A 26,720-nucleotide genomic window follows, 5' to 3' on the forward strand; every position below is an offset into this window, starting at 1 on the left:
TATATGCCTCCATCTAAATCTTTTGTTCTGTACCTCTTTGCTTACTGCTGTACCACTCGTAAACAATGCTTTTCACTGTATCTCGGTACACGTAATAATAAATAAAGATCAATCAATCAATACGTAATCGGCCTGCTCGTGATCAGAATGTGAGAGAATTATAATACTTCAGACAGGATTTATTCACTCAACTGTGTTTTTTTATTTTATAGTGGTAGTTCAGTGAAAATTTGAGAGGCCTATGGTGTGAATATTTCCAAGATTATTTAGTAAGGTATAAACATCTAATATTGCATTACACTGAGAATTTTGCCTTATAGGAGAAGCAAATAAAGTAACTGCATTTACCTTTCAGTTTTTCCTATTCTGATGACTTCTGTTTTCCACTTCTATTTGATCACCATTGAACGCATGGATTGTTAATTTTTCTTAAATATGACTGGATTTATACATCATAATGGGATGTTTTCCTACAAACAAGGGAGATTAGGTCCTATACTACTGATATTTGACAGGAGAAACAACAAGGTAGCTTTTTAAAAAGAAAAAGGGAAACATACTAGTTTTTCAAATGCTGTGGACATTAAATAACAGAACAGGATGAATAATACCATGCTGAATTGCAAACAATGTGTAGCTGTACTATGTTAATCAGATCGGTGAAAATGAAAGCCACTGTATCTTCATTTCTTTTTTGAAAAAGGAGGAATGCAACTGATGATTACACTTGTTTTGCAATCAAGACATCTTTCAAAATAGATTGTACACAGCTTGTTCACACCAAGAATGGAAACTCATTCAACTCTAAAAGCAAAATAAGGACTATTTGTAATGTTTAAGTTATATTTTGATTAAGAAATCAAGCTTCTGAAAGCTTTGACCAGTGAAATTAAGAGTGTGGTAGCTCAGTGCCAATAAAGAACAACAACAAAAATTCCCATGGGAGTATTTTATGCAACTTTTTGTTCAGTTTGTTAAGAGAGTAATTGCAACTCCATCAGGCTCTTCAAAGCAGGCACAATGTATTCTGCATCACAAGAGCAGTCACAAGAGAGATTATAATGCCAAAAATAGATTCCATTAACAGAATAGTTTTGACATTTTTTAGCTGGATGGTAGTAAGAGGCAAATTACTGTACAGGATGTACAGTAAAGGAAATGCATCTTTAGAGACAGAGCACATTGTAAACTTTTAGTCTTTCCTTCCCTAGTGCAAGAACACAACAGTCTGTTATTTCTATGATAGAAAGCCATATTCCACAGCAGCAAAGAATTTCATTCATTCTGCATGCCTATTGCTTTCACATCTGCCCTCATTATGTTTATTGATTTCATTACTAGACCACCTGGAGGGCTGATGGTAGAGTATTTATACCAAATAGGGGTAGTTCTGCGATCAACAGTTACTAAGTAGAAATGGAATTTGATGCATTAAGCACTGTCCTGTGATTATTCTGAAGAAGAGTATACGGTGGCTGAATCAGCTCAATACTCAAAATCAGGTTGAGTAGTTGTACATACATATTTTGTCATAATTTCTATTTTTAACGCAGTCAGTATTAACAAGATGGCATACCAAATGTACCAACTGGAAATGAATGGCTGCAATTTTGACAATACTGGAGTGAAAATTAAGTTTCCTTCATTGGAGGTTAATGTATTGATAAATAAACAGAAATAGGTCAATAAGGCTCTTGAACCTGTTACATCATTCAATAAGATCATGAATGGTCTGTCACCTTATTTCATATTCACCCATGTTTGGCTCAATATCTTTGAAATCTGTAAGCCTCAAGCTTTAAATTAATAACTGACCCAGTATCAACTGCACTTGCAGGAGAATGTTCCAAATGTCAACCACACTCGACTTGTAAAAGCATTTCTGAAGTTCATTCGTGAAAGATCTGTCTCTTATTCTTTAGCCTACTTCCCATAGTTCTAGATCCCCAAACTAGCAAAAATAGTTTCTATTTATCTCATCCACTCCAACGCTGTCTAAGCAGTGTGTACATATCTGCTGACTGTCTGCACATGGCAACACTGATCTACTCCTTTTAATTTCTTGAAAACCTTGATCAAATCACCTTTAATCTTCCAATTCTGTGGAATGCATCCCCAGTCTCCATAATCATTCTTTATAATTTAATCCTTGGGCATGTAAGGTATGCTTTCATTAACTCTTTAAAAAAGACCTGCTCATGACCTCTAACATAGTCTATGTGGATTGATTTCTGGTATAGTTGACTAGCCATTCATTTCACTGACTTGGTGACTGGATGCAGGAAAAAGACCTATTATAAAACATCTCCAGCCCAGGACTAGCTAAATCATCAATGCAACACCGTGTAAAGCTAAAGAACCAATTCATAATTTTTGCTGTCCATACCTCAAAAGCAAATAATACTTTTTTTATTAAAAAGCTGTATGGAAATTAGTGTAACAAAACAACTCAACCTGACCAGTTAAGGATATGCTGTAAAGTGAGATATACTGAAAATAGACAATGGATCACATATCCAATGCTTCTTCTCCTCAGCAAAGGAAATTGATCTCAACAATGGGGAAACACTCGGAATTTCAGCACCAAGCCAGAGGGAGAATTCATGACTTGTGAACCTACAAGGGAAAAATTGGTGTAAATCCTGACTAATCTGGAACAGAAGTCACTTTTTAATCAAACAAAAATAGAGAATACATCAGAAAAAAATAGAAATGATTGATTTCAGTGTTGACCAAGATCTTATAACTGACTTTACTTAATAACGTGAATCAGGAGCAGAAATGGGTCATCTAGGACCAATAACCTGCTCCACCATTCAAGATGATCAGAGTTGATCAGATTAATCCATATTCCATCTTCCCTGACAACCTTTCACCCCTTTTTTAAGAATATCGCCCATCAAAATGAAAGCTACTAACTGACCTTCACAGCTTGAAAGTCACAAGATAAAATTATACTGAAAGGGCATGGTCACAAGAATCAAAAATTCAAATAGATTCAATTTATTAATATTGTAAATGCCTGACACTCCTCCAATAGAGTTTGGAGACAGTGTCTCTTTTGTTGGTTAACAGGGGTCCTTTTCCAACCAAATTATTCAATTTTACATGACCTCTAACCAAACTCTTGTGCTTGCAAAATGGTTATTGCTGACCTGACTCCTCAACCAGGCAAATAAGATTTTAGACATCAGAAACATAGTGGAGAAGAACTTACTCAATTGTTTAGTGGCCATCGATAATCACATATTTTTGGAATACACAAATAGAGGAACTATCCGTTTGATTCTGAGTTCTGTTATTTCTCCAGCAGATGAACATCAGAAATAGGAACAGGAGTAGGAGTAGACCATTCAGCCCCTCAAACTCATTCTGCCATTCAATAAGATTATGGCTGATCTGATAGTGGTCTTAACTCCACTTTTTCATCTACCTCTATAACCCTTGATCTCCTTGTCAACTAATAATCTGCCCAGCTCAGTTTCAAGTACATTCTATATCCAAGCCACCACTGCTTGTGGGGAAAAGAATTCCAGTGACTCTGAGAAAAGAAATTCTTCCTTACTGACCTTCAAACCCAGCAAATTCACCCTTAATTTGTGATCCAAAATGGGAACGAGTAGCTGGATGTGGTCAAATTGGATTTTGTTGTGAAGTCAATGGAGTTATACTCCCTGTTGATATTATGTAGGACCAAGAATGAAATGGTCACCTGGGGAAGGGAACGGGAGATGGGATTCCCTCTGAAATGATATTCTCATGGATAGAGCTTGTGCTCATGCACAGTTACCCTCTTCCACCGGATCAGCCTGTGAGAGTCATCTTCTAAAGCTTAATCAGCAAAAGGGCCATTTCAGAACAATTCATTTTTTCTCCAAGGCACAATCCCTATTCTTAGTGGTACAGGGTGGGGTTTGGAAGAGAAACATTCATCACTGTTTCTCCTGTGTCCTCTAATTCAAAATTCTTTGTTTTGTTCCATTACTCATACAGATAAGTATACCATCAGAAATCTAGTCCTTAGCTACCCCACTCTATTTTACAATAGCAAAAAGTAAAACATCACTTGGAATTGAAAAAGGGAAGACTGACCAAAGAGAAACACAAATGTTTATTATTGCTCTTAATCCCAATTTTTCCTTCAACTCTTCTGAAGACATGATTTCACACTGAACTAACATGCTACAGACATTGTTGTGCTCTAATACATTATCTACACGAATATTTGTTCATGAGCTGGAACAACAGATTATCATTATGCTGTTCACCATAGAAGGAATCATTGGTAAGCCATTCAGTCTGCTCCAGAAATACATTTGCATTTTCCAGTGAAAATCATTGGATTACATTCAATAACAGGATTGGTGTGTAATTATTCACTCTCCAGCCGATCAGGACATCAGTTCTATTACACCAAAAGCAGAGGTCAAACTGATAAATAGCAGGGAAAAATAAAATCAAACCTTTGGTCTAAAGTATATACACCCACAGGGAGCTACAACTACCATTTTACTGAATGCAAACAACTTCAAATAATCTTTTAATGCAACCAATTTTACTTTTACAGATGCATATGCAAAAAAAAAAATTGAATGCGACTTCATCGAATGCACACTTAGATATATATTAAAATTTAAAAACTGGAATTTAAACAGGCAGTAGTTTTGTTTTATTCAGAGGATTAGGGCATCGCTGTCTAGGCCAGCATTTATTGTCCATACCTAATTGAGAATCAACCACATTGCTGAGAGTCTGGAGTCACATGTAGGCCAGACCAGGTAAGGATTTACGATTCCTTCCCTAAAGGACATTAGTGAACCAGGTGGGTTATTACAACAGTCAACAATAGATTCATGGCCATCATTAGACTTTTAATTCCAGATTTATTATTTAATTCAAATTCCACCATCTACTTTGGCAGGATTTAAACACTGGTCCGCAGAACATTATCTGGATCTCTGGATTAACAGTCCAGTGATAATCCACTAGGCCATTGCCTCTCCGTTATCACTATAGTGATTTGTTGATTGTTCTGGCAGGTCACAGAGAAGAGGAATGGCTCACAGGTCAACCTTTTCTATATAAAGAGAACTTCCATACCGTTATGTTCCTAGCTGATGTTACTATTTGATAATCAGTTCCCAGACTGAAAGTTGGCTTGTTGGATCAAGTTTTTTTTGTTTTACCAAGGTATTCTTTCACTGAAACACAAACATTTAAAGCTGCAGTTTCAGGTTTAAATGTAAAACAGATATTTATTGTGCAAAAGAAGAGAAAATAGAATAAACCAAATTATTTACATAGACACAAAAATGTAAAGAATTGAAATACATAAGAAAGTACAGTCCCTTTAATTCCAAAAGCACACCTTTTAATACTCACACCAGAGAGAGTTCCCTTCTCTTCCATAGCTACAGGGCTTTATTTAACTTTGGCTTCAATCCCCCAATTTGAGAATCTGAAAACCTCCTCCTGGAGTCTTAAAACAGCTGAGCATAGATTTTCTCAGCTTCAAACAACCTCTTCCAGGTTTTAATCAAATAATTTTGGCTTGGAACTTTAAAGTAAACTCCTTACTCTGGGGTAACCTATTTTATAATGGTCTGAAACTATGTCCCTTTCTCAGGAACAATTATTTTACATATCCAGCTTCTATAAACTGTCCAAATTGAAACCAAAACTTTTTTTTTTTACAGTTATGTTGTTGCCCCAATCAAAAAAAACAACCAATTACTGATCTTCTAAACTGAAAACACAATGCACAATTCTATAGTTTGTTCATTCACAAACAATCTTCCACAGTAAACAAATTCCCATTAACCTCCCTGAACTATCACTTTCAAATTGCTTTAGGAAAATAAATTACCATGGCTACAGAAATATCTAGAAGCTAATAACGGAATCACCTCAGAAACACAGAATTAAAAAATCTAAAGCAAATGATGTTTAAAATATACGTAAAACACACACTTTACATCGTAATATCTTACACTCACCAGCAGATAAGTCCAGCTGTCACAGCTGTCCACATGACACAGCACGAATGTGGCCTCTTAATTTCTTCATCATTGGTCTGCTTACAGCAACAGATGCATAACAAGTAAATGGAGATGAAAATCAAATTGAGGGCCAAGCCAACGACAGCAATTGCAGCCAAAAACATAAGTGCCTGGGGAAAAATTAAAAAAAAACATTTAAAATAATTGCTTGAGATTTGCTTTTCACTTATAAGAATTACACCTTATTACAGGAATAACATAACTTAACGCACCTTCATTTATTGGTTAATAAATGTACAGGTGCTGCATTTAGTAATTTTCACATTATTACTGAAATTTTGCTACTGCCTGTGCTTCAACTGGGGAAACCTATTCGACTTGTGATAGACTATTTAAACCAAATTAGAATTCCTGACCATATAACTGGGTTTAGAGAACTCCTACATATCCCTATAGTCATCATGATCTCATTTTACGACTGACAATTACAAACAACACTGTTCCCATAAAGTATGGTACTTCATGCAACTCATTGGGATGGTAGTTTTGGGAAGTGAAAAGTCTGTCAAAAACATTAAGAAGAAGAAAGCTGATTTTGAAGGGATTTACTTGAAACATATTACATTTATGCCAAGTTAGAGTTGAGCTTTCTGTGAACAACAAAAATTTTCACTCATAAGTATATTCTATTTCAAAGTCATTAAACTTCTCTGTTACCTGAACTGGTACTTAAACTTCAGAACTGCTAAAACAAATGCCACTGAATAGAAATATTTTCTATTTTAAGTGCAGAAACCAGTAAACAAATATGATTAAACAGTCATAAATGTGTAGGGAAAAAAATGTGAGGAGGACACCTGCAAATGGACATAAAGATATGTTAGATGAGTGGGTAAGTAAGTGAAGGTGAAGCATAATGTGATGTTTTTCAAGGAGATTTGATTTGAAGAGTTAGGAGTTGTTGCTGCATTTGTCCAGAGCTTTGGTGAGACCACAGCTGAAAAACTGTGTTGCGTTTTGGTCTCTGTATGTACACTTGCCTTGGTAAATGTACAGCAAATGTTTAATAGATGATTGATTCCTGGGATGAAAAGTATTTCCTTTGATAAGGAATCACTGCCTAACTACGAAAATGATGTCCCTGTTGCAAACATACAAAACAGGAACTGAACTAAATCATTCAGCCCCTCAAGCCTATCCTGCGTTGCAATAAGGCCATGCTAATCAGCTTTTCTTTCAATTTCCAGAATAGTAGCTAACTGCGTAGCTCTGGATTCCCCTGCCGAACAAAAACTTATCCACCCTGTCTTCAAAATATTTAATGACTTTGTCTCCACCACTTTCTGAGGCAGAGAGTTCAAAAGTTGCACAACCCTCTAACAGAGAAAAAACTCATCTCAGTCCTGAATGGATGACCACTAGTATCAAAACAGTGCCCCCTTGTCTTGGGGATATTCACTCACAAGTAGAAATATCCTGTCCCTGTCCACCTTGTTAAGAAGAGTCAATCAAGTCAGCCTTCGTTGAGTTGGCTGGGTGGCTTGTTTGCAATGCAGTGTGATGTCAGCTACACAGGTTCAATTCCTGCACTGACTGAGGTTATGAGGATTCCACCTTCTCAAGCTCACCTCTTTTCTGAGGTGTGCTCACCCTCAGGTTAAACTACCACCAACTGTCTCCCACTAATAAGAGAGCAGTCCCATGGTCTGCTGGGTCTATAGTGACTTTACCTTGAAGACCAGCCTGTACCCACAAGAAGTCAACATTCACTTTGTGATGATGCATTCAATCCCCTTCCTCAGTTAAAAACCTTGATCAAATTACACTATAACCCCGGCTTATTTTTTTGGAACACTACCTCATCATAATTCAATACTTTAAATATTTAAATCATTGCACTTTTTCAAATTCTTTACATTGGTGTTGGGCAGGGGCTGGGGGGATGATCGTGAAACATTTGTGAAGGTGGAAATGGATTGCAAAAGACTGTTTAAATGGAGTCATCTGTATAACAGAATTAGTATTTACTATTTCATCTATGTAAAAACTTTGGCTTTGTGAGCTCAAACGTGAGGCAAAGATTTGGTCGGGGGGGGCAAGGGTTTAACTTAGATGTGAGTAATATTTTTGAGGGACTGAAAATTATGCATATTGTTTAGTATCGTGGTCATTTGATACTTTCACTTCACTATTGCTTTGCACTGAGTTTAACAGAGTGAGCATGACCCAACTGGCTCCACTTTGGAACAGCATGGCCTGTAACCAAAACTCACTCACTCTTTCTCCCACTCTCAGGTGCTTTGATTCAGTTTGTCTTTCTCCGAAGTCCCCTCACTGTACTCTCACTCAGAGCAAGAGTTCAAGGGAAAATGGCAAGCGGGAAGAACAAAGAAAGGGAGAGGGAGCAGGTCTGCAGGAGAGTTGGTCTGTGAGCGAAGCTGCACGAGAGACAGATTCAGCCTGCGGGACAGGCAGTGAATAATGAAGTCAATGAAAGCCAGGGAGTCTGATTGGAAAACTGGCAACGATTGGGAAGGCTGGTGAGAGAAAGGGGGGGGGGGGGGGGGGGGGGGAGAAAGGAGAAAAAAAAAGTCAGCCTGTGGGCTGCAAGTGGGAGGTAAATAGAAAGAAAGAGTTAGGATTTTTTTGGCCACAAGGTGTAAGGTCAACTTTTACATGAGATTGACTATACTCGAGTATCAATGTTAGACACTTAATAAAAGAAATTATAAACCTCTTTTAATGAAATTCATCTTCTCCGTCTTTTTGACCTTTTTGTAGCTGGATCCCTAAATCACTATTAAGCCACACCCTGCTTTGTGGCTTATCACTTATACCACATGTTTATTTGTCATTCCAATGTCTAAAAAAAATGGATGGGATGCCCATAAAGAAGTATAGACATACCAAGGGGAACTCTTCCCAATGTCTACTTGCCGATATAAAGAGACCAAGTGGAAAATTCAGTGGCTTCAGTACACTAAGGCCTAAAACTCATGCTCTACAATTTAATGATTACATATTTTTTGGTGAAGAAGCATTGATATTGTTGTAACTACATCCTTGCATTTGTTTACTTTGCTGTTAACTGCAGTCAGCATCTTAACATTGTTGTTTCCACAAGTTTGTATAGAATTGCTTAATGCTATTGCAAAGGAACACGCATCAAATAAGCAGATGGCAGAAATCCCTAAAGAAATGAACTACATGATTTCATAAATAAGGCAAAACTGGAAATATTTACATCACTTACAGAACTTGAAAACTCTACCTTGATATGTCAGAGATTATAGTCTTTCACCACAACTTGCTTCAGAAGAACAGCTGTCTCCATGACACAACATCCTTTGAGTATGACCGAGAAGCAAGGCAACTTCTACCTGTGGCTTGGATTCTTACCATTAGCTTTCATGTTATTTAATTCTTTCAAACCACTGATTTCTATCAGACCAACAATCATGCAGCTGACAGATACATCACACAAATGATATATACTCTGTGAGCCATGGGAAACGTATTTATTTTTTTATGAAAATGTAGCTAGATGGTGAACAGTTGGTTCCAATCACCTATAATTTATAACAGCCACTGGATCTAATCCATCAGTGCCTCAGTGTTGTAGAGGGTATTCTCTGAGATTGCATGTCCCTAAAAGAATTAGCCCACATACAAGACCTGAACCAATTATAAAGATTCAAAACAAAGATTTACAATATTCTAGAAACTTCCAACTGACTGGTAACTGTTATAACTCTCAGCACTAAGCTATAAGCTCCCTGTGGAGAATAAATTATTCACCATTTACGTCCAATACTTGCTGCTTAATCTTGACATTCTTTTTTTTTAAATCTCTATTCTATAAAACTGGCAGCATACCCAATTCAAAATAATCACTTTGGACCATCTGATTCTTCAGAGAGTAGTTTCAGGAGTATAATGACAGAGGCCAGAACAATTGTGTCTATGCCAAGGGTGCTTAACAATCCATAATTAATGGGCAGTGATTTTCTCTCTCTCCCCACTCACTGGCACACCCCAGCTGTATCATGACCTCTGATAATGTAAGTGCATCTTTGAGGTCTCAAAGGTAGATTTTACAGAGAAACACGGGTATACTGTCCAGAAACCACCCTATGAGTGATAACTAGCGATTCTAGATGATATCACAACCCCTGTCGAGACAGATAATTTTTAAAAAGATATTTGACTTGCCAATAACTGAATGTCTCATTTTGTGATCCTGCCATTCAGTTTTAAGACTTCTATTGTAACAAGCAAATTAAATGCAATATTGACTAAAGACTATTTCAGCATCAAATTACACTTTAAAGCACAAAACTATAGTTTGGTATTTTGAGCCAGAATTCTTCCATCTGTCAGGTTTTCCTTCTGTGGATGTGTCAAGTGATGCTGGTTGGTGGCGTGAGACCAGGATTATGTTTTGGGCAACTTGATGAGGTGGGGTGGTCAGTGACAAGCTATCTAAGTTTGCTCAACACATTTGCATAAGTCATATGGCCCTTTAATCTTTTACTATAAATCTGTGTCTAATGTATTCTCTCTCACTAGCTACATAAAGTTTGCAGTTTCAAATAAACCTGTTGGACTAAACCCGGTGCGTTGTGATTTTTGACTTTGTCCACCCCAGTCCAACATCAGCACCTCCACATCAAAGCTGACATAAATACCCTACTTGCTTTGTAAGTCTGGACAGTCCATTCTATCTTGGAATTAAATTGACACTTTTTAACTGTTTATAAAATCTGACAATCTGAACAACTCCCTGTGTGACTTGAGATGCAGTATTGATCATTCATACAGCTACTTTGGTCATTGTTCACACATGTCATTCTCTAGCACCTTCTGCTCAGTAAATCGTTCTATTCCCTTAACAACCAAGTCCCCCAGCCTTACTGTCAAACAGGATTTGGAGGGGCACCCATAACCCTCTTTGCTACTCCCTTGTAAGTAGGCCGGAAACATAAATTTACAAACTTCACATTTGTAACAATACAGGTTCATTTCTAATCAGTGCAATTCTATGTGCTCCTCTACCAAACAAAGTACAGAAGATCATTTATTGCAAAATATTCACACAACATTCAAGTTTAATCTGTAGAACTACTTATATTGTGAAGAAATTAAATTCTAAAATAGTCATATTTTTTTTAAAATCTAATTTATTTAATGGCTCACCATTTAAAGTGACAACAGAACAAGGTTCAGATCAGGCTTCCTACAGCAGGTATAAAGGTGTGCACGCTGCCTGAAGAAGTCAGAAGCCACACCTTGCATTTTGACACTTAGCTAAAGACCACATTTACTGATGATAAAAGGCTCACCTTTAGTTTCAAAGTGCGATGTTACTTATCCACTGTCTTGTCTGAATGCACTACATAGATAATTACACTTTTTTAAAAAATGTCCGTGTGGAGAAGAAAAAAAACTGCTCCCCAAACCTTTTTCTCACTACAACCACATTTTGAGGCTATAAAGTCGTTGTAACCCTTAAGTGAATAGTGGGGAAGAGGAAAAGATCTATTAAAGTGGGGAAAATTTGGAGGGAGGGGTATGTGTCAGCCATAACTGCCTCAGAACGCATGAATTCAAACATTCAGTCCCCAGCCTCCACAAATTGGGAAGCCCCAGTATTGAAATTCCAGGTTATCCTCATATTATTTACCAAGATAGGAAAGAGGTCCAAGAGATTCTGGATCAGGTTTTCACTTATAACCAGGAGATAATGGGACTTTATTACACTAGTTCACAGTACTGCTCATAATCACTGCAGTTTCACAACATTGCATAAGGCCAAATCTGTGTTAAGCATCACCTGGTGTGGCTCAGGAGCCCCATTCTGACACGATAATCTCTGCCGCATTTGTTGCAGAGGAACACAGTGGACTGGGAACGTGCATGAAAACCTTCTGTTTTCTCTTCTTAGCCAGCCGAGTTTGTCTTTTCTACTGTTGCCTCTTTCACTGCCCCAACTGTCAGCTTCTAGAGGTCACAGTGATTAGCAACAGTCTCCTTGTTGAAACTATCAATACTGATCATTGTCAAATCTACCCTGCAAGTGTATGTGTAGTGGAGGTATGTATGCAATGGTTGTGACCAAGTGGCCAGTTCAACCTACAGAAGGTCTTCAGGTATATGGCCTTTATCTATTTGATGAATGTGACTGAACTGAAGACATCATTGCCTCAGTCTTGATGTCATATCCTACAGAGTGACCCCAAGGATACATCTCAGACAGCACAAGTGTAAACGAAGCAGTTTTTTTCTTCTTCTGAACATACGAACACATGGGAGCCAATGGGTATGATCTATTTGGATTTCCAGAAGGCCTTTAGCAAGGTGCCGCCCAGGAGGCTGCTAAATAAAATAAAAATCCGTGGTAAAATATGGCAGAAGGCAGATAGTAGGGATAAAGGGGTCCATTCAGGAATGGCAACTGGTGACTAGTACAGTTCTGCAGCGGTCCATGTTGGGACCATAACTATCATGTAATACATTAACAATCTGAAAATCACACAACACCAGGATACAGTCCAACAGGTTTATTTGGAAGTACTAGCTTTCAGAGCACTGCTCCTTCATCTGATAACCAATGGGGCAGAATCATAAGACAGAATTTATGCTCCTGCCCTACTAGTTACCTGATGAAGGAGCAGTGCTCTGAAAGCTAGTACTTCCAAATAAACCTGTTGGACTATAACCTGGCGATGAGTGATTTTTATCTTTGTCCACCGCAGTCCAACACCGGCACCTCCACATCATGGTTAACAATCTGGACGAAAGAATGGCGGGCATTGTTGCTACATTTGGAGATGACGTAAAGATAGGTAGAGGGACAGGCAATGTTGAGAAAGCAGAAGGGCTTGGACAGGCTAGGAGAGTGGGCAAGGAAGTGGCAGATGCAATACAGTGTGGGAAAGCGTGAGGTTATGAACTTTGGTAGGAAGAATAGAAGCATAGACTATTTTCTAAATGGGGAAAGGCTTTGTAAATCAGAAGCACAAGGGAACTTGGAAGTCCTAGTCCAGGATTCTATTAAGGTTAACATGCAGGTTAGAAAGACACAAGCAATGTTAGCATTCAAGCGAGGGCAGGAATACAAGAGCAGAAATGTGCTGCTGACGCTGTATAAGGTTCTGGTCAGACCGCATTTTGAATATTGTTGGAATGTTGGAACTAGTATCTAAGGAGGGATATGCTGGCTTTGGAGGTTGTCCAAAGGAGGTTCACAAGAATGATGCTGGGACTGATGGGCTTGTCATATGAGGAGCGGTTGAGGACTCTGGGTCTATACTCAATGGAATTTAGAAGGGTGAGGGGGGAATCTCATTGAAACTTACAGAACACAGAGGCCTGGATAGAGTTGACATGAAGAAGATGTTTCCATGAATGGGAGAGACTAGATCCTGAGGGCAAAGCCACAGAATAATGGAACTAACTCTTTAGAACTGAGAGGAGGTTCAATTTCCTCAGTCAGAGGGTGGTGAATCTGTGGAACTCATTGTTGCAGAAGGCTGCTGAGGCCAAGTCATTGGGTGTATTTAAGACAGAGATAGATGGGTTCTTGATTGGTAAAGAGATCAAGGATTATGGGAGAAGGCAGGAGATTAAGGTCGAGAAACATAACAGTCATGATCAAATGGTGCAGCAGACTCAATAGGTGAATGGCCTAATTCTGTTCCTACATTTTAGGATCTTATGTCTTATATTGGTCTCACCACAGTAGAGGAATAAACTGAGGATGCAGGCTCAGCAGATTCATCAATAACAGACTACTTAGGACTGATCAATAACATGAACAAGACAGCTGTGATCAATACGAGCCGAAGAGTGTAGTGCTGGAAAAGCACAGCCGGTCAGGCAGCATCCGAGGATCAGGAGGGGCAATGTTTCGGGCATTAGCTCTTCATCAGGAATGAACTCACAACTCTGATCTCCAGCATCTGCAGTCATCACTTTCTCCTGTGATCAATATGAAACTGGACAAACTGAACATTGAAACTGCTTGCCTACAAAAGACCTGGAATGTCAAAACTGATCACGGAGAAAAAGATTGTATTTTTATCTGGCAGGGGAAGATTTTGGGGGAAACATGAGAGCAAGGTGTAGATTCTGCTGTAAGGAACTTGTTGCTTTCAATAATAGAGCACACGCCCTCCTCAACACATCGTCTCCATTCACCTCTCAACTCAAAAGGAGTCAGTTAACCTCAATAAGTTATCAATGCTGCAAAACCTGCTGCAGTACAACAACAAAAAAACAGTTCCATGAGGAATCTGACATGGTTATTAGGAGAATCCCTAAATCAGAACGTCTTTACTTACCGGGGTTTTGAACACAGGATTGAATGTGGACCATGAGGCCTTGCATTCCTGGCTCAAAAGTCATGGCCTGGGAAAGATAAATAAGGATGGACAAAGAATACTTGTGCTTTGCTGCTACCATGAGCTAATGCCTCCTGTCAGAATAAATCAGTCCTGCAGAAATCCACGATAAGGCCGTTGACACCATCTGGCTCTATGGTTTCAACATACTAAGGAAATGAACTTCCTGAAGTAACAGGACAAACAGAAAGCTACTTATAGTACACTGCCAGTATACAATAAAGAATTTTTTTTTTAGCAAGAGAACTGTAATTATACCTTACATAACATCCATTGCAGCCTTGCTTCCACTTTTCAAATGAATAGTTAATTGCCAAGTCCTTTACTTTATTTTTAATATTTTTAACATCTGATACATCTGTACTACTAATGATTAATTACTTACATTCAACGATTTTAAAATGAAAGTATGTTTGAAAGTCAAGAAAATCTGAAGGCTTTTGGTGAAGCCATAATTAACCTCATTAAGAAATGTTTTGCACATTCCCAATGCCTTAGTTATATAAGTAAATTTATACAGCAAGGGATTTCAGAATATCAAGAGTTTTTGTTGGGGTGGAGCCAAGCTTCCAAATTGGATTTACACATAAAAACTAATATATCTCTTTTTTGCTTGCTTCACCCTCTTCACGTCCCAGAAAACGAGTTACAAAAGGTATTCGTGAGACTCTGGTTATCATTCTATGCTTTCCAAATGGGTGAAGTTGTAAACAGATGCCACTAGAGGTATTTTGTTGAAAATAGGCAGACATACACTAGTTTTAAAAGCAACTGAGTTTCAAATTATCTTCCTCAAACGGAGGGCTCCTTATTTTGTCTCTTTCTTTCCCAGCCCCTTCCAAATCTGGTGAAAACTCTAGCTGCAGTATGAGGTGGGAAATGGAAATTTAACTCTGTTACTGTGGTTTTAATGCTAGTGCCAAATGGGGTGAGCAGCAACTAAACGGAAATGATCTCTTTGCATCCATCAATGTTTTGGAGCCACGTGTTGCATAAATCTTCACTTAATAAAATTCACAGATTTAACCAACCTAGAAAAATGACAGTGTCAAACTGTTGCAGATATCTTTTGTTGAACTGTCGTGACTGTTTCACTAGTTGCAATATGAAAACAGGCAGCTTTCACTGAAGTCACATCTAGTCGATTTTTCATCTTGTGTGACATTTAATTTTATATTGTGCATGTGCTCTAGATTTGATTTTTAAAAAGTATAAATAGTCCAAATTTGGCCTTGTAAGATAAGGGATTGCTTTTACAATTTCCCTTTTTAAAAAGTATCATTGCTGCCTTGTGTTATAGTATTGCAATGTTTTGTTCTGTTCTAGAACTCTCAGTTGGGTGCATAGATCTTTCCAGGGCATAATTAAAGAATATTGTTCATTCAAAACAACAACAGAGGTTCCCCTTGATTTGTGAATAATTATGCAATCCACCTTTGACCAGAACATTGAGATTCAAGTCAGTCTTCAAGCAGTGCAAATCAGATTATAACCGAATTTGACCTGAAGATAAAAACTGGTCACAATTCCAGACTAAACGCTGAGGGGAAAATAATACAGGCTTGTACACAGTCAGCATTACACCACTCAAGGTAGATAACAATTAAATAACAGTCTGACACTTGTTATCATTCTTTGTTATTTACCACAAAGGAATCATAAAAGCAAACATCAAAAACAATTCTGCCACCCAGTTTTAAAACCCAGTAGTGACATATTTAATACACCGCTTCTGTATCCTTTGACTTTCCAAAAATCAATAGCAGAAACACCAGACTCCACAAAGGCCAGTAAATTCAGACAGATAAATTAAGATTTAAGAAAAAAGAATTAATTTTGAAGATAAGGAATGGATTTGAAAAGGCTGAGGTAAGTTGATAAAATAAGTAACTTATTTTTGCAGATTTCGTGGACAAGACCTTCACAAGGCTCACTATCGGATACTAGCTTTTCTATCAATATAGGTTCCTGTTTATTTTGTGAAGCTATGTTTACTGGCATGACTCCAATCATTCCCCTGCAACTATGATAAAAAAAATTATGGGGAGACAATACAGTTATTGCTTTCAGTAAGAAATGTCTTGGTGTGTCATCTGAGCCAGTATCTAGTGGCCTCAGTTTGCAGCAGACTATCTGTGTGTAACCCACTGCATTGCTGCCCCTGATCCATATCAAAACTGAAATTATAAGTTTGTTCCTTGGCATTGGATTAAGAGAGAACCCCAACAGAAATAAAAATGATTATGTTCCTCTTAAGATCCAACATACACAGCCTTTGTTGCTTTTTCTGCCAAAAATAAACCAGGAGTTCCACACACATCATATCAATAATGTTCAAATGATATACAGGTGGTGCAAACAGATCTGGAGTGGATTTAATACATTCCTGGAAGCTTTTGCCCTCACATGTTTTGAGTCATTGAATCATACAGCACAGAAAAAGACCTTCGGTCCAACTTGTTCATGCTGACCAGATATCCTAAACTGATCTGGTCCCATTTGCCAGCATTTTGCCCATATCTCTCTGTTCATATCCCATATCCCTTCCTGTTCATATACCCATCCAGATGAGTTTTAAATGCCATAATAGTCCCAGCCTCCACTACTTCCTCTGGAAGCTCATTTCATACATGCACCACCCTCTGCATGAAAAAGTTGCCCCTTAGGTCCCTTTTAAATCTTTCCCCTTTCACTTTAAACCTCTGCCCTCTAGTTTTGGACCCCCTGCCTTGGGGAAAAAAAGTCCTTGCTATTTACCCTATCCATGCCCCTCATGATTTTATAAACCTCTATGAGATCACCCATCAGCCTCTGATGCTACAGGGAGAAAACTCCAGCCTATTCAGCCTCTCCCTATAGTTCAAACTCTCCAATCTTGGCAACATCCTTGTAAATCTTTCTGAACCCTTTCAAGTCTAACAACATCTTTCTTGTGGCAGATTCAAAGATCCAGAGACTTCACTTGCTAGGGGCATGAACAGGGAAATTAAATTGATTTTGCTGATTGTTACATATTTGCATCTCTCTTAAAGGTATAATTTGCCACTTGATAGCAATAATTCATTCATACATAATTGCCTTCATTGAAAGGTTGTCCTGTGAACAATACCCCAATAATGAAACTTTAGCACCAGCATGATTCATCTGTAATTTATTCCCCCTGTTGTCTTCAAGCCTTCCCAGTTAATGAGCCAGTTGCATATCTAAGAAGAAAGGTCACAAACCAGATTAACCTTTTCAGGTTGCTGTTCCCCATGGAGTTTTGCACCATCAAAGACTTGCTGGATAAACAAATTTTGATAATTAAGGTTCAAACAGGTCAAGCACAATTTGTACAACCAATTAATGACAAAGCCAGTTGTAGCCAGAAAGCTGTAGGAATCTAGGGCCCTTGTGGCATAGTGGGAGTGTTCCTACCTACAAATCCCACCTGCCCCAGACATGTGCCATAACATATCTGAACAGGTTAGATTCAAAGTATCATGTATACTTCAAAACTGCTATTTGATCAGATTTGAACTGAGCCTTTGTGTCCCACCTGAGGCTGTTTAATCTGTTAAATTTTGCTATTTTAAGAGTAAAAACAACAAATACCATCTGTAAAAATGTCAATTTCCTCAATAATCATCTACATACTGTGAGCTTCCAAACCAGTTGCAATGAACAGTGCATATTTTAGACTGTTATTAAGTACAAATTTCTAAAGCCTCAAAATATTCTTCAACAGTAACAGTCTGTGCTGGTGAGATGAGATGACTGCTATTTCTCAAACAGAACTCGAGTCACATAATTTTAATCTATTATTTGCAGTTCCTTTGTAACCCCTCCACACTTGCTTTTGAGATGACTGTGGTGAGGAACAGACTATTCACCTACCTGTAGAATGCATCCTTACAAAGAAAGTTTGGAGAGAAATGCAGCCATGGCTTTTGTCAAAATACATTTGCAATGCTTGGTACTCTATAGGCTCTTGGACAACAATCAGGTTGGTGAAAGACACTCTTTGGCCTGTCTGAAATTTGCTGATCTTCTAGTGCGAAGAGTTGACCTTGTCTTACTGTTTCAGACTGGCATATTCCAAGATCCACAAGTACATGCTAGGGAACGTATTAAGGTTTGGTGCAGCCACTGCAGAGCAGCAATGGAAGAATGTCACAATCTAAGTTCTTTCAGCCATAATAGACCAATTATAAAACATAGACACCCTTGGACTGCTAAGATTTGCTTTCCCAAAATGCAGCACCTCGCATTTATCTGAATTAAACTCCATCTGCCACTTCTCAGCCCACTGGCCCATCTGGTCAAGATCCTGTTGTAATCTGAGGTAACCCTCTTCGCTGTCCACTACACCTCCAATTTTGGTGTCATCTGCAAACTTACTAACTGTACCTCTTATGCTCGCATCCAAATCATTTATGTAAATGACAAAACGTAGAGGACCCAGCTCCAATCCTTGTGGCACTCCACTGGTCACAGGCCTCCAGTATGAAAAACAACCGTCCACCACCACCCTCTGTCTTCTACCTTTGAGCCAGTTCTGTATCCAAATGGCTAGTTTTTTCAAGGGAGTGTTGCTGAACAAAGAAACCTTGGAGTGCAGGATCATAGTTACTTGAAAGTGGAGTCACAGGTAGGTAGGATAGTGAAGAAGGTGTTTGATATGCTTTCTTTTTTTGGTCAGACTATTGAGTACAGGAGTTGGGAGGTCATGTTGTGGCTGTACAGGACATTGGGGTTTAGATCAGAGTGGTGCTGGAAAAGCACAGCAGGTCAGGCAGCATCCGAGGAGAAAGAAAATCGACGTTTCGGGAAAAGGTCCTTCATCAGGAATGGAGGCAAGGAGCCTTCAGGGTGGAGAGATCTATTCCTGATGAAGAGCTTTTGCCCGAAATGTCGATTTTCCTGCTGCTCAGATGCTGCCTGACCTGCTGTGCTTTTCCAGCACCACTCTGATCTAAACTCTGGTTTCCAGCATCTGCAGTCCTCACTTTTGCCCTGTACAGGACATTGGTTAGGCCGCTGTTGAAATTTTGCATGCAATTGTACCAGCCTCCACCACTTCCTCTGGCAGCTCATTCCATACACATACCACCCTCTGTGTGAAAAAGTTGCCCCTTCCTATCGGAAAGATGTTGTGAAACTTGAAAGGGTTCAGAAAAGATTTACAAGGATGTTGCCAGGGTTGGAGGATTTGAGCTATAGGGAGAGGCTGAACAGGCTAGGACTGTTTTCCCTAGAGTGTCGGAGGCTGAGGGGTGACCTTATAGAGGTTGACAAAATCATGAGGGGCATGGATAGGATAAATAGACAAAGTCTTTTCCCTGGGGTCGGGGAGTCCAGATCTAGAGGGCATAGGCTTAGGGTGACAGGGGAAAGATATAAAAGAGACCTAAGGGGCAACTTTTTCACACAGAGGGTGGTATGTGTATGGAATGAGCTGCCAGAGGAAATGGTGGAGGCTGTTACAATTGCAACGTTTAAGAGGCATTTGGATGGGTATATGAATAGGAAGGGTTTGGAGGGATATGGGCCGGATGCTGGCAGGCGGGACTACATAGGTGTGGGATATCTGGTTGGCATGGACGGGTTTGACCAAAGGGTCTGTTTCCGTGCTGTACATCTCTATGACTCTATGACTGTGTGTCTTAGATTGCATGGTGTGAAAATTAAGAAAACATGAAGTTATATTGAGGCATCTCTGTGTGGAACCAGAGCACAGTGCATAGAAAAAGTTCATATCATGGCACACTCTATAATTTCCAAATTAAAATGTTATGCGCTTGGGCTGTATACTTAACATTGTATGCAATTTGTACATATTAAGACTACCGAGATCATTTTGAGAATAAAATGCTCTCAGGAGACAAGTTGAATTTTATTACAAATTTTGTGATATTCAAGTTTTTAGTAATTCTCTTATTTTTTCACAAACTTTATGAATAAAGTATATCTTTGGAAATAAAACTTGATCCTGAACCAGGATAATTCTGTTCCCATTTCAAGACCTGTCAGATGCAGGTGGCCATAATGTCAAGTGGGAAAATTAAAAACTTGTTACAATTAACATGTAATCAAACCACCTTTCCAAACAAGGCATTTTAAATGGTCACTCAGTGCAGATTTTTAGCAGGAAAGAATTTTTGTATGCTAAAATTACTCTCTCAAAAACTATTCATTTTATCCCTGGGAATAAAGACACAATCCACAAGAGAAACAAATAATAAATTGATTCATCAACACAATTTATTAGCACACAACTTATACTAACTAATTTTAAACTGCACAAATTGCTTAAAGGTTTTTTCCCCACAATCATTTAGGCATAGCCATTTTTTGTTCCTCAACCACTTTACATCCTTCCCCTTTATAATTTGGAGACGTTGGTGTTGGACTGGGGTGTACAAAGTTAAAAATCACACAACAGGTTATAGTCCAACAGGTTTATTTGAAAGCACTGGCTTTCGGAGCGCTGCTCCTTCATCACATGATTGTCCAATCACATGATAAAGGAGCAGGGCTCCAAAAGCTAGTCCTTCCCCTTTACACAGTGTGTCAACATTTCTACATCTCAGTGCTGTACATTTCACATTAGAAGCCTGATGCATTTCCTCTGTTGATTTTGGCAGTATGATGTTTACTTGATATGAAGATTTAAAGTGAAGTTACATACAAAGCAACATTAATAAACTGTTTCTACATTTATGAAAACCTCTAGTGTAGTTAAGGATACATGCATCAATTATACCCAAATTGGCAATTGGGTTCTGCTTTTCAAATTGATAGAGATGAACTATACTTTTGTAACAGCTTTTTAATACATACTTCAGTACCAAAGCAATTTGGGCTTTATAATGGTACTGTATAACATCTCAAAAACAGTATTCAAAGCTCTAAATAATCTCAGCAATGGTAAGTGCTAAATGGGAAGAAATGTGTGAGAGGTTGTGCTCACCCTCAAGTGCCTCCAGAATTACAGTAACCTTTTGAAGCATCATTAAATTTTATAAATGAGCACTTGGCAAAGTAAGTGCACTTCGGTCAAGCAGACAGAGTGGGACACAAGAATCTTTTATTGCAGATCAATGCTGGTCAAGCAATAATATTAAACTACTCCACTTTAATTTGGTGCATTACAGGGCCATCCGTCACTGGGACATCCAACTTTCAATACCTTCTGAATAAGTTAACCGCAGCAGGTGAAGGGATATATATACTCGCATTCAGCTCGGTGTCTCAGGTTTCAAAATCAAGAAAAAGAAATTCCCATTCATAGTCCCACTGCTATGTAGTTCAGAAGGGTACACGTGGCAAGATCAACATTGAAACTAAAACTGAAATTGCTGGAAAAACTCAGCAGGTCTGGCAGCATCTGTGGAGAGAAAGCAGAATTAATGTTTTAGATTCAGTGACCTGTCTTCAAAACTGGACTCATAAAATTAACTCTGCTTTCTCTCCATAGATGCTGTCAGGCTTGCAGAATTTCAATAGCTATTTCCATTTTTGTTTCAGATCTTCATCATCCTCAGGTTCTTTTGTTTTACTTTAGTATCAGCATTGAGTTTGGCTGTAATGGTCCCATGTTAAAACACTTCTTCCATAACTGCAACAAATACAAGAGTTTAGAACAAGACTCCCAATATTCAGCGTGGTGGCTCATTGATTAGCACTGGTGCTTCAAAGCGCCAGGGACTGGGTTCAATTCCACTATCTGGTGACTATCTGTGTGGAGTTTGCACATTCTCTCTGTGTTTGTGTGAGCTTCCTCCCAAAGTCCAAAAGTGTGGACGTTCTCCCCATTTCTGTATGAGTTTCCTCTGGATGCTTCTGTTTCCTCCCACAGTCCAAAAGTATGCAGGTTTTATGGATTGGCCTTGGTAAAATTGCCTGTAGTGTGCAGGGATGTGTGGGTAGATTAGCCATTGGAAATGCAGGATTACAGGGGTAGGTCTCAGTAGGATGCTTTTCAGAGGATCAGTGTGGACTTGATTCTATGATCCCAAAAACTATTGCCCTTCCTCAACAAAAGGCATTGATTTTAACTGGGGTGTAACTCTAACCTTAAGGCCAACCCTCACACACATATGGAAAATGTGGCTATTTTGTCATGGGTTGCACCATAACTGAGCCTCATCAGTTGTAACACTCTCAGAAATATTAATAAAGAGCAGGAAACAAATCTATTTTCTTTATTTTCCTTCCTGTTGTATTGAGTAACCACAGCACCCAAATCAAGGCCTGCTAAATTTGTACATCTACTCCACACAAAAGGATAAGCTTGTCACCTTTAGGGAGGTGAGAAATAGTTTGCAGCGAAGACTTTTGATATCTGATCTAATAGAAAATGCTCAGCCTCAGTGGGGAAGAAACACACCTTTGGGAATATGTGGATTTAAATTCCTGCGCATTACATCAACAAGTCTACGTTTACTCAATTAGTTTCCTGAATACTTCAGCAGAAGACTAAACACTAATATTTCTTTTGATTCCAAAAACAATATGATCATAAATAATAAGGTATCTCAATAGCAATGCAAGCAGTCACAGAGTACATGGGCTTTTATACAGTATTTCATTTTAGGATCTTGAATCCCAAAGCATCTTTTTAAGATATCACTGACTGACTGAACATGCAGCATTCAGATACCATAGTCCGGGAATCCCGCACTGCCCGGTTCTACCTCCTTCCCAAGATCCACAAGCCTGACCACCCTGGCCGACCCATTGTCTCAGCATGCTCCTGCCCCACTGAACTCATCTCTACCTACCTCGACACTGTCCTATTCCCCCCTAGTCCAGGAACTCCCCACATATGTTCGAAACACCATCCACGCCCTCCACCTCCTCCAAGACTTCCATTTCCCCAGGCCCCAACGCCTCATCTTCACCATGGATATCCAATCCCTCTACACCTCCATCCGCCATGACCAGGGCCTCCAAGCCCTCAGTTTTTTCCTCTCCAGACGTCCCCAACAGTACCCTTCCACCGACACTCTCATTCGTTTGGCCGAACTGGGCCTCACCCTTAACAATTTCTCCTTCGAATCCTCCCACTTCCTCCAGACCAAAGGGGCAGCCATGGGCACACGTATGGGCCCCAGCTATGCCTGTCTCTTTGTTGGCTATCCACTTCACCAACACCTTCCACCCCGACCTCAAATTCACCTGGACAGTCTCAGATTCCTCCCTCCCCTTCCTCGACCTTTCTATTTCTATCTCAGGCGAACAAATCAACACGGACATCTACTACAAACCGACCGACTCCCACAGCTACCTGGACTACACCTCCTCCCATCCTGCCCCCTGTAAAAACGCCATCCCATTCTCCCAATTCCTTCGACTCCGCCGCATCTGCTCCCAGGATGACCAGTTCCAAAAACGCACAACCCAGATGGCCTCCTTCTTCAAGGACCGCAATTTCCCCCCCAACGTGGTCGACGATGCCCTCCACCGCATCTCTTCCACTTCCCGCTCCTCCGCCCTTGAGCCCCACCCCTCCAACCGCCACCAGGACAGAACCCCACTGGTCCTCACCTACCACCCCACCAATCTCCATGTTCAGCGCATCATCCGCCGTCATTTCCGCCACCTTCAAACGGACCCCACCACCAAGGATATATTTCGCTCCCCTCCCCTATCAGCATTCTGTAAAGACCACTCCCTCCGTGACTCCCTCATCAGGTCCACACCCCCCACCAACCCAACCTCCACTCCCGGCACCTTCCCCTGCAACCGCAGGAGGTGCAAGACTTGCGCCCACACCTCCCCCCTCACCTCCCTCCAAGGCCCCAAAGGAAACTTCCATATCCGCCACAGATTCACCTGCACCTCCACACATATCATCTATTGCATCCTCTGCACCCGATGTGGCCTCCTCTATATTGGGGAGACAGGCCGGCTACTTGCGGAGCGTTTCAGAGAACACCTCTGGGACACCCGGACCAACCAACCCAACCACCCTGTCGCTCAACATTTCAATTCCCCCTCCCACTCCGCCAAGGATATGCAGGTCTTTGGACTCCTCCATCGCCAGACCACAACAAAACGACGGTTGGAGGAAGAGCGCCTCATCTTCCGCCTAGGAACCCTCCAACCACAAGGGATGAACTCGGATTTCACCAGTTTCCTCATTTCCCCTCCCCCCACCTTGTCTCAGTCTAATCCATCGAATTCAGCACCGCCTTCCTAACCTGCAATCTTCTTCCCGACCTCTCCGTCCCCACCCCAGTCTGACCTATCACCCTCACCTTGACCTCTTTCCACCTATCACATTTCCGACGCCCCTCCCCCAAGTCCCTCCTCCCTACCTTTTATCTTAGCCTGCTGGACAAACTTTCCTCATTCCTAAAGAAGGGCTTATGCCCGAAATGTCGATTCTCCTGTTCCCTGGATGCTGCCTGACCTGCTGCGCGTTTCCAGCAACACATTTTCAGCTCTTTGTTGGCTATGTAGAACAGTTGATCTTCCGTAACTACACTGGCACCACTCCCCATCTCTTCCTCCGCTACACTGATGACTGCATTGGCGCCACCTCATGCTCCCGCGAGGAGGTTGAGCAATTCATCAACTTCACCAACACATTCCACCCTGACCTTAAATTTACCTGGACCATCTCTGACACCGCCCTCCCCTTCCTGGACCTCTCCACCTCCATTAATGACGACCGACTTGACACCGACATTTTTTACAAACCCACCGACTTCCACAGCTACCTGGATTACACCTCTTCCCACCCTACCTCTTGCATAAATGCCATCCTGTATTCCCAATTCCTCCGCCTCCGCCGTATCTGCTCCCAGGAGGACCAGTTCCACCACGGAACACACCAAATGGCCTCCTTCTTTAGAGACCACAATTTCCCTTCCCACGTGGTTAAAGATGCCCTCCGATGCATCTCGTCCACATCCCGCACCTCCACCCTCACACCCCACCCCTCCAACCGTAACAAGGACAGAACGCCCCTGGTGCTCACCTTCCACCCTACAAACCTTCGCATAAACCAAATCATCCGCCAACATTTCCGCCACCTCCAAAAAGACCCCACCACCAGGGATATATTTCCCTCCCCACCCCTTTCCGCCTTCCGCAAAGACCTTCCCTCCGTGACTACCTGGTCAGGTCCACACCCCCCTACAACCCACCCTCCCATCCTGGCACCTTCCCCTGCCACCGCAAAAACTGTAAAACCTGCGCCCACACCTCCCCCCTCACCTCTATCCAAGGCCCTTAAGGAGCCTTCCACATCCATCAAAGTTTTACCTGCACATCCACTAATATCATTTATTGTATCCGTTACTCCCGATGCGGTCTCCTCTACTGGGCGCGTCTTAGCAGAGCTCTTTAGGGAACATCTCTGGGACACCCGCACCAATCAACCACACCGCCCCGTGGCCCAACATTTCAACTCCCCCTCCCACTCTGCCGAGGACATGGAGGTCCTGGGCCTCCTTCACCGCCATCCCTCACCACCAGACGCCTGGAGGAAGAACGCCTCATCTTCCGCCTCGGAACACTTCAACCCCAGGGCATCAATATGGACTTCAACAGTTTCCCATTTCCCCTTCCCCCACCTCACCCTAGTTCCAAACTTCCAGCTCAGCACCGTCCCCATGACTTGTCCGGACTTGTCCTACCTGCCTATCTCCTTTTCCACCTATCCACTCCACTCTCTTCTCCCTGATCTATCACCTTCATCCCCTCCCCCACTACCTATTGTACTCTATGCTACTTTCTCCCCACCCCCACCCTCCTCTAGCTTATCTCTCCACGCTTTAGGCTCACTGCCGTTATTCTGATGAAGGACTTTTGCCCGAAACGTCGATTTCGCTGCTCCTTGGATGCTGCCTGGACTGCTGTGCTCTTCCAGCACCACTAATCCAGAATGTAATTTACAGAACACTGGACTAATTGCTTGTCAGTAATTAAAGTGTAAAATCCCACCAAAACATTCATTTCAACTTAAACAGTAAACATTTGACAATAATTTGCATCATTACGGATATCTAAGAATGGCTTAAAACTGAGACAAAACTAAACTACTTCCATCTCCAACTTGACAGAAAGTCAAAACATATCACGAAAGCAACAATACTTAGATTAAAACCCATGAGATGCCTTCAATAGCCTCCTGTTTCTCTTTAACAGTCAAGAAGGCATTTCACAATGAGAGCTGCAAGGATTCTGCCTTCTGTCCCTAGTCCTTCTCCCAGCCATTCACATCACTAGTCATTTAGAGTTAGGATTCAAAATAGGCATTGTTTTTAATGAGTTTACATAAGACATGATTCAAATATGTGAACGAGAAAAAAAAATCAAATTTCCT

General features: G+C 40.6%; 1 protein-coding gene across 1 annotated transcript in view; it reads right to left on the reverse strand.

Annotated features, from left to right (window-relative positions):
* ttyh2 (tweety family member 2) overlaps nucleotides 1-26,720 on the reverse strand; it is a 145,013-nt gene that overhangs the window by 100,330 nt on the left and 17,963 nt on the right. The window contains exon 2 of the mRNA XM_043714740.2: nucleotides 5,997-6,169. Within this exon, the coding sequence (XP_043570675.2) occupies nucleotides 5,997-6,169 (173 nt within the window). The remainder of the gene's footprint in view (nucleotides 1-5,996; nucleotides 6,170-26,720) is intronic.

Source organism: Chiloscyllium plagiosum, unplaced genomic scaffold (genome assembly GCF_037043375.1).
Source record: "Chiloscyllium plagiosum isolate Xiang-an unplaced genomic scaffold, Cpla_swu_hap1 HiC_scaffold_25, whole genome shotgun sequence".
NCBI lineage: Eukaryota > Metazoa > Chordata > Chondrichthyes > Orectolobiformes > Hemiscylliidae > Chiloscyllium > Chiloscyllium plagiosum.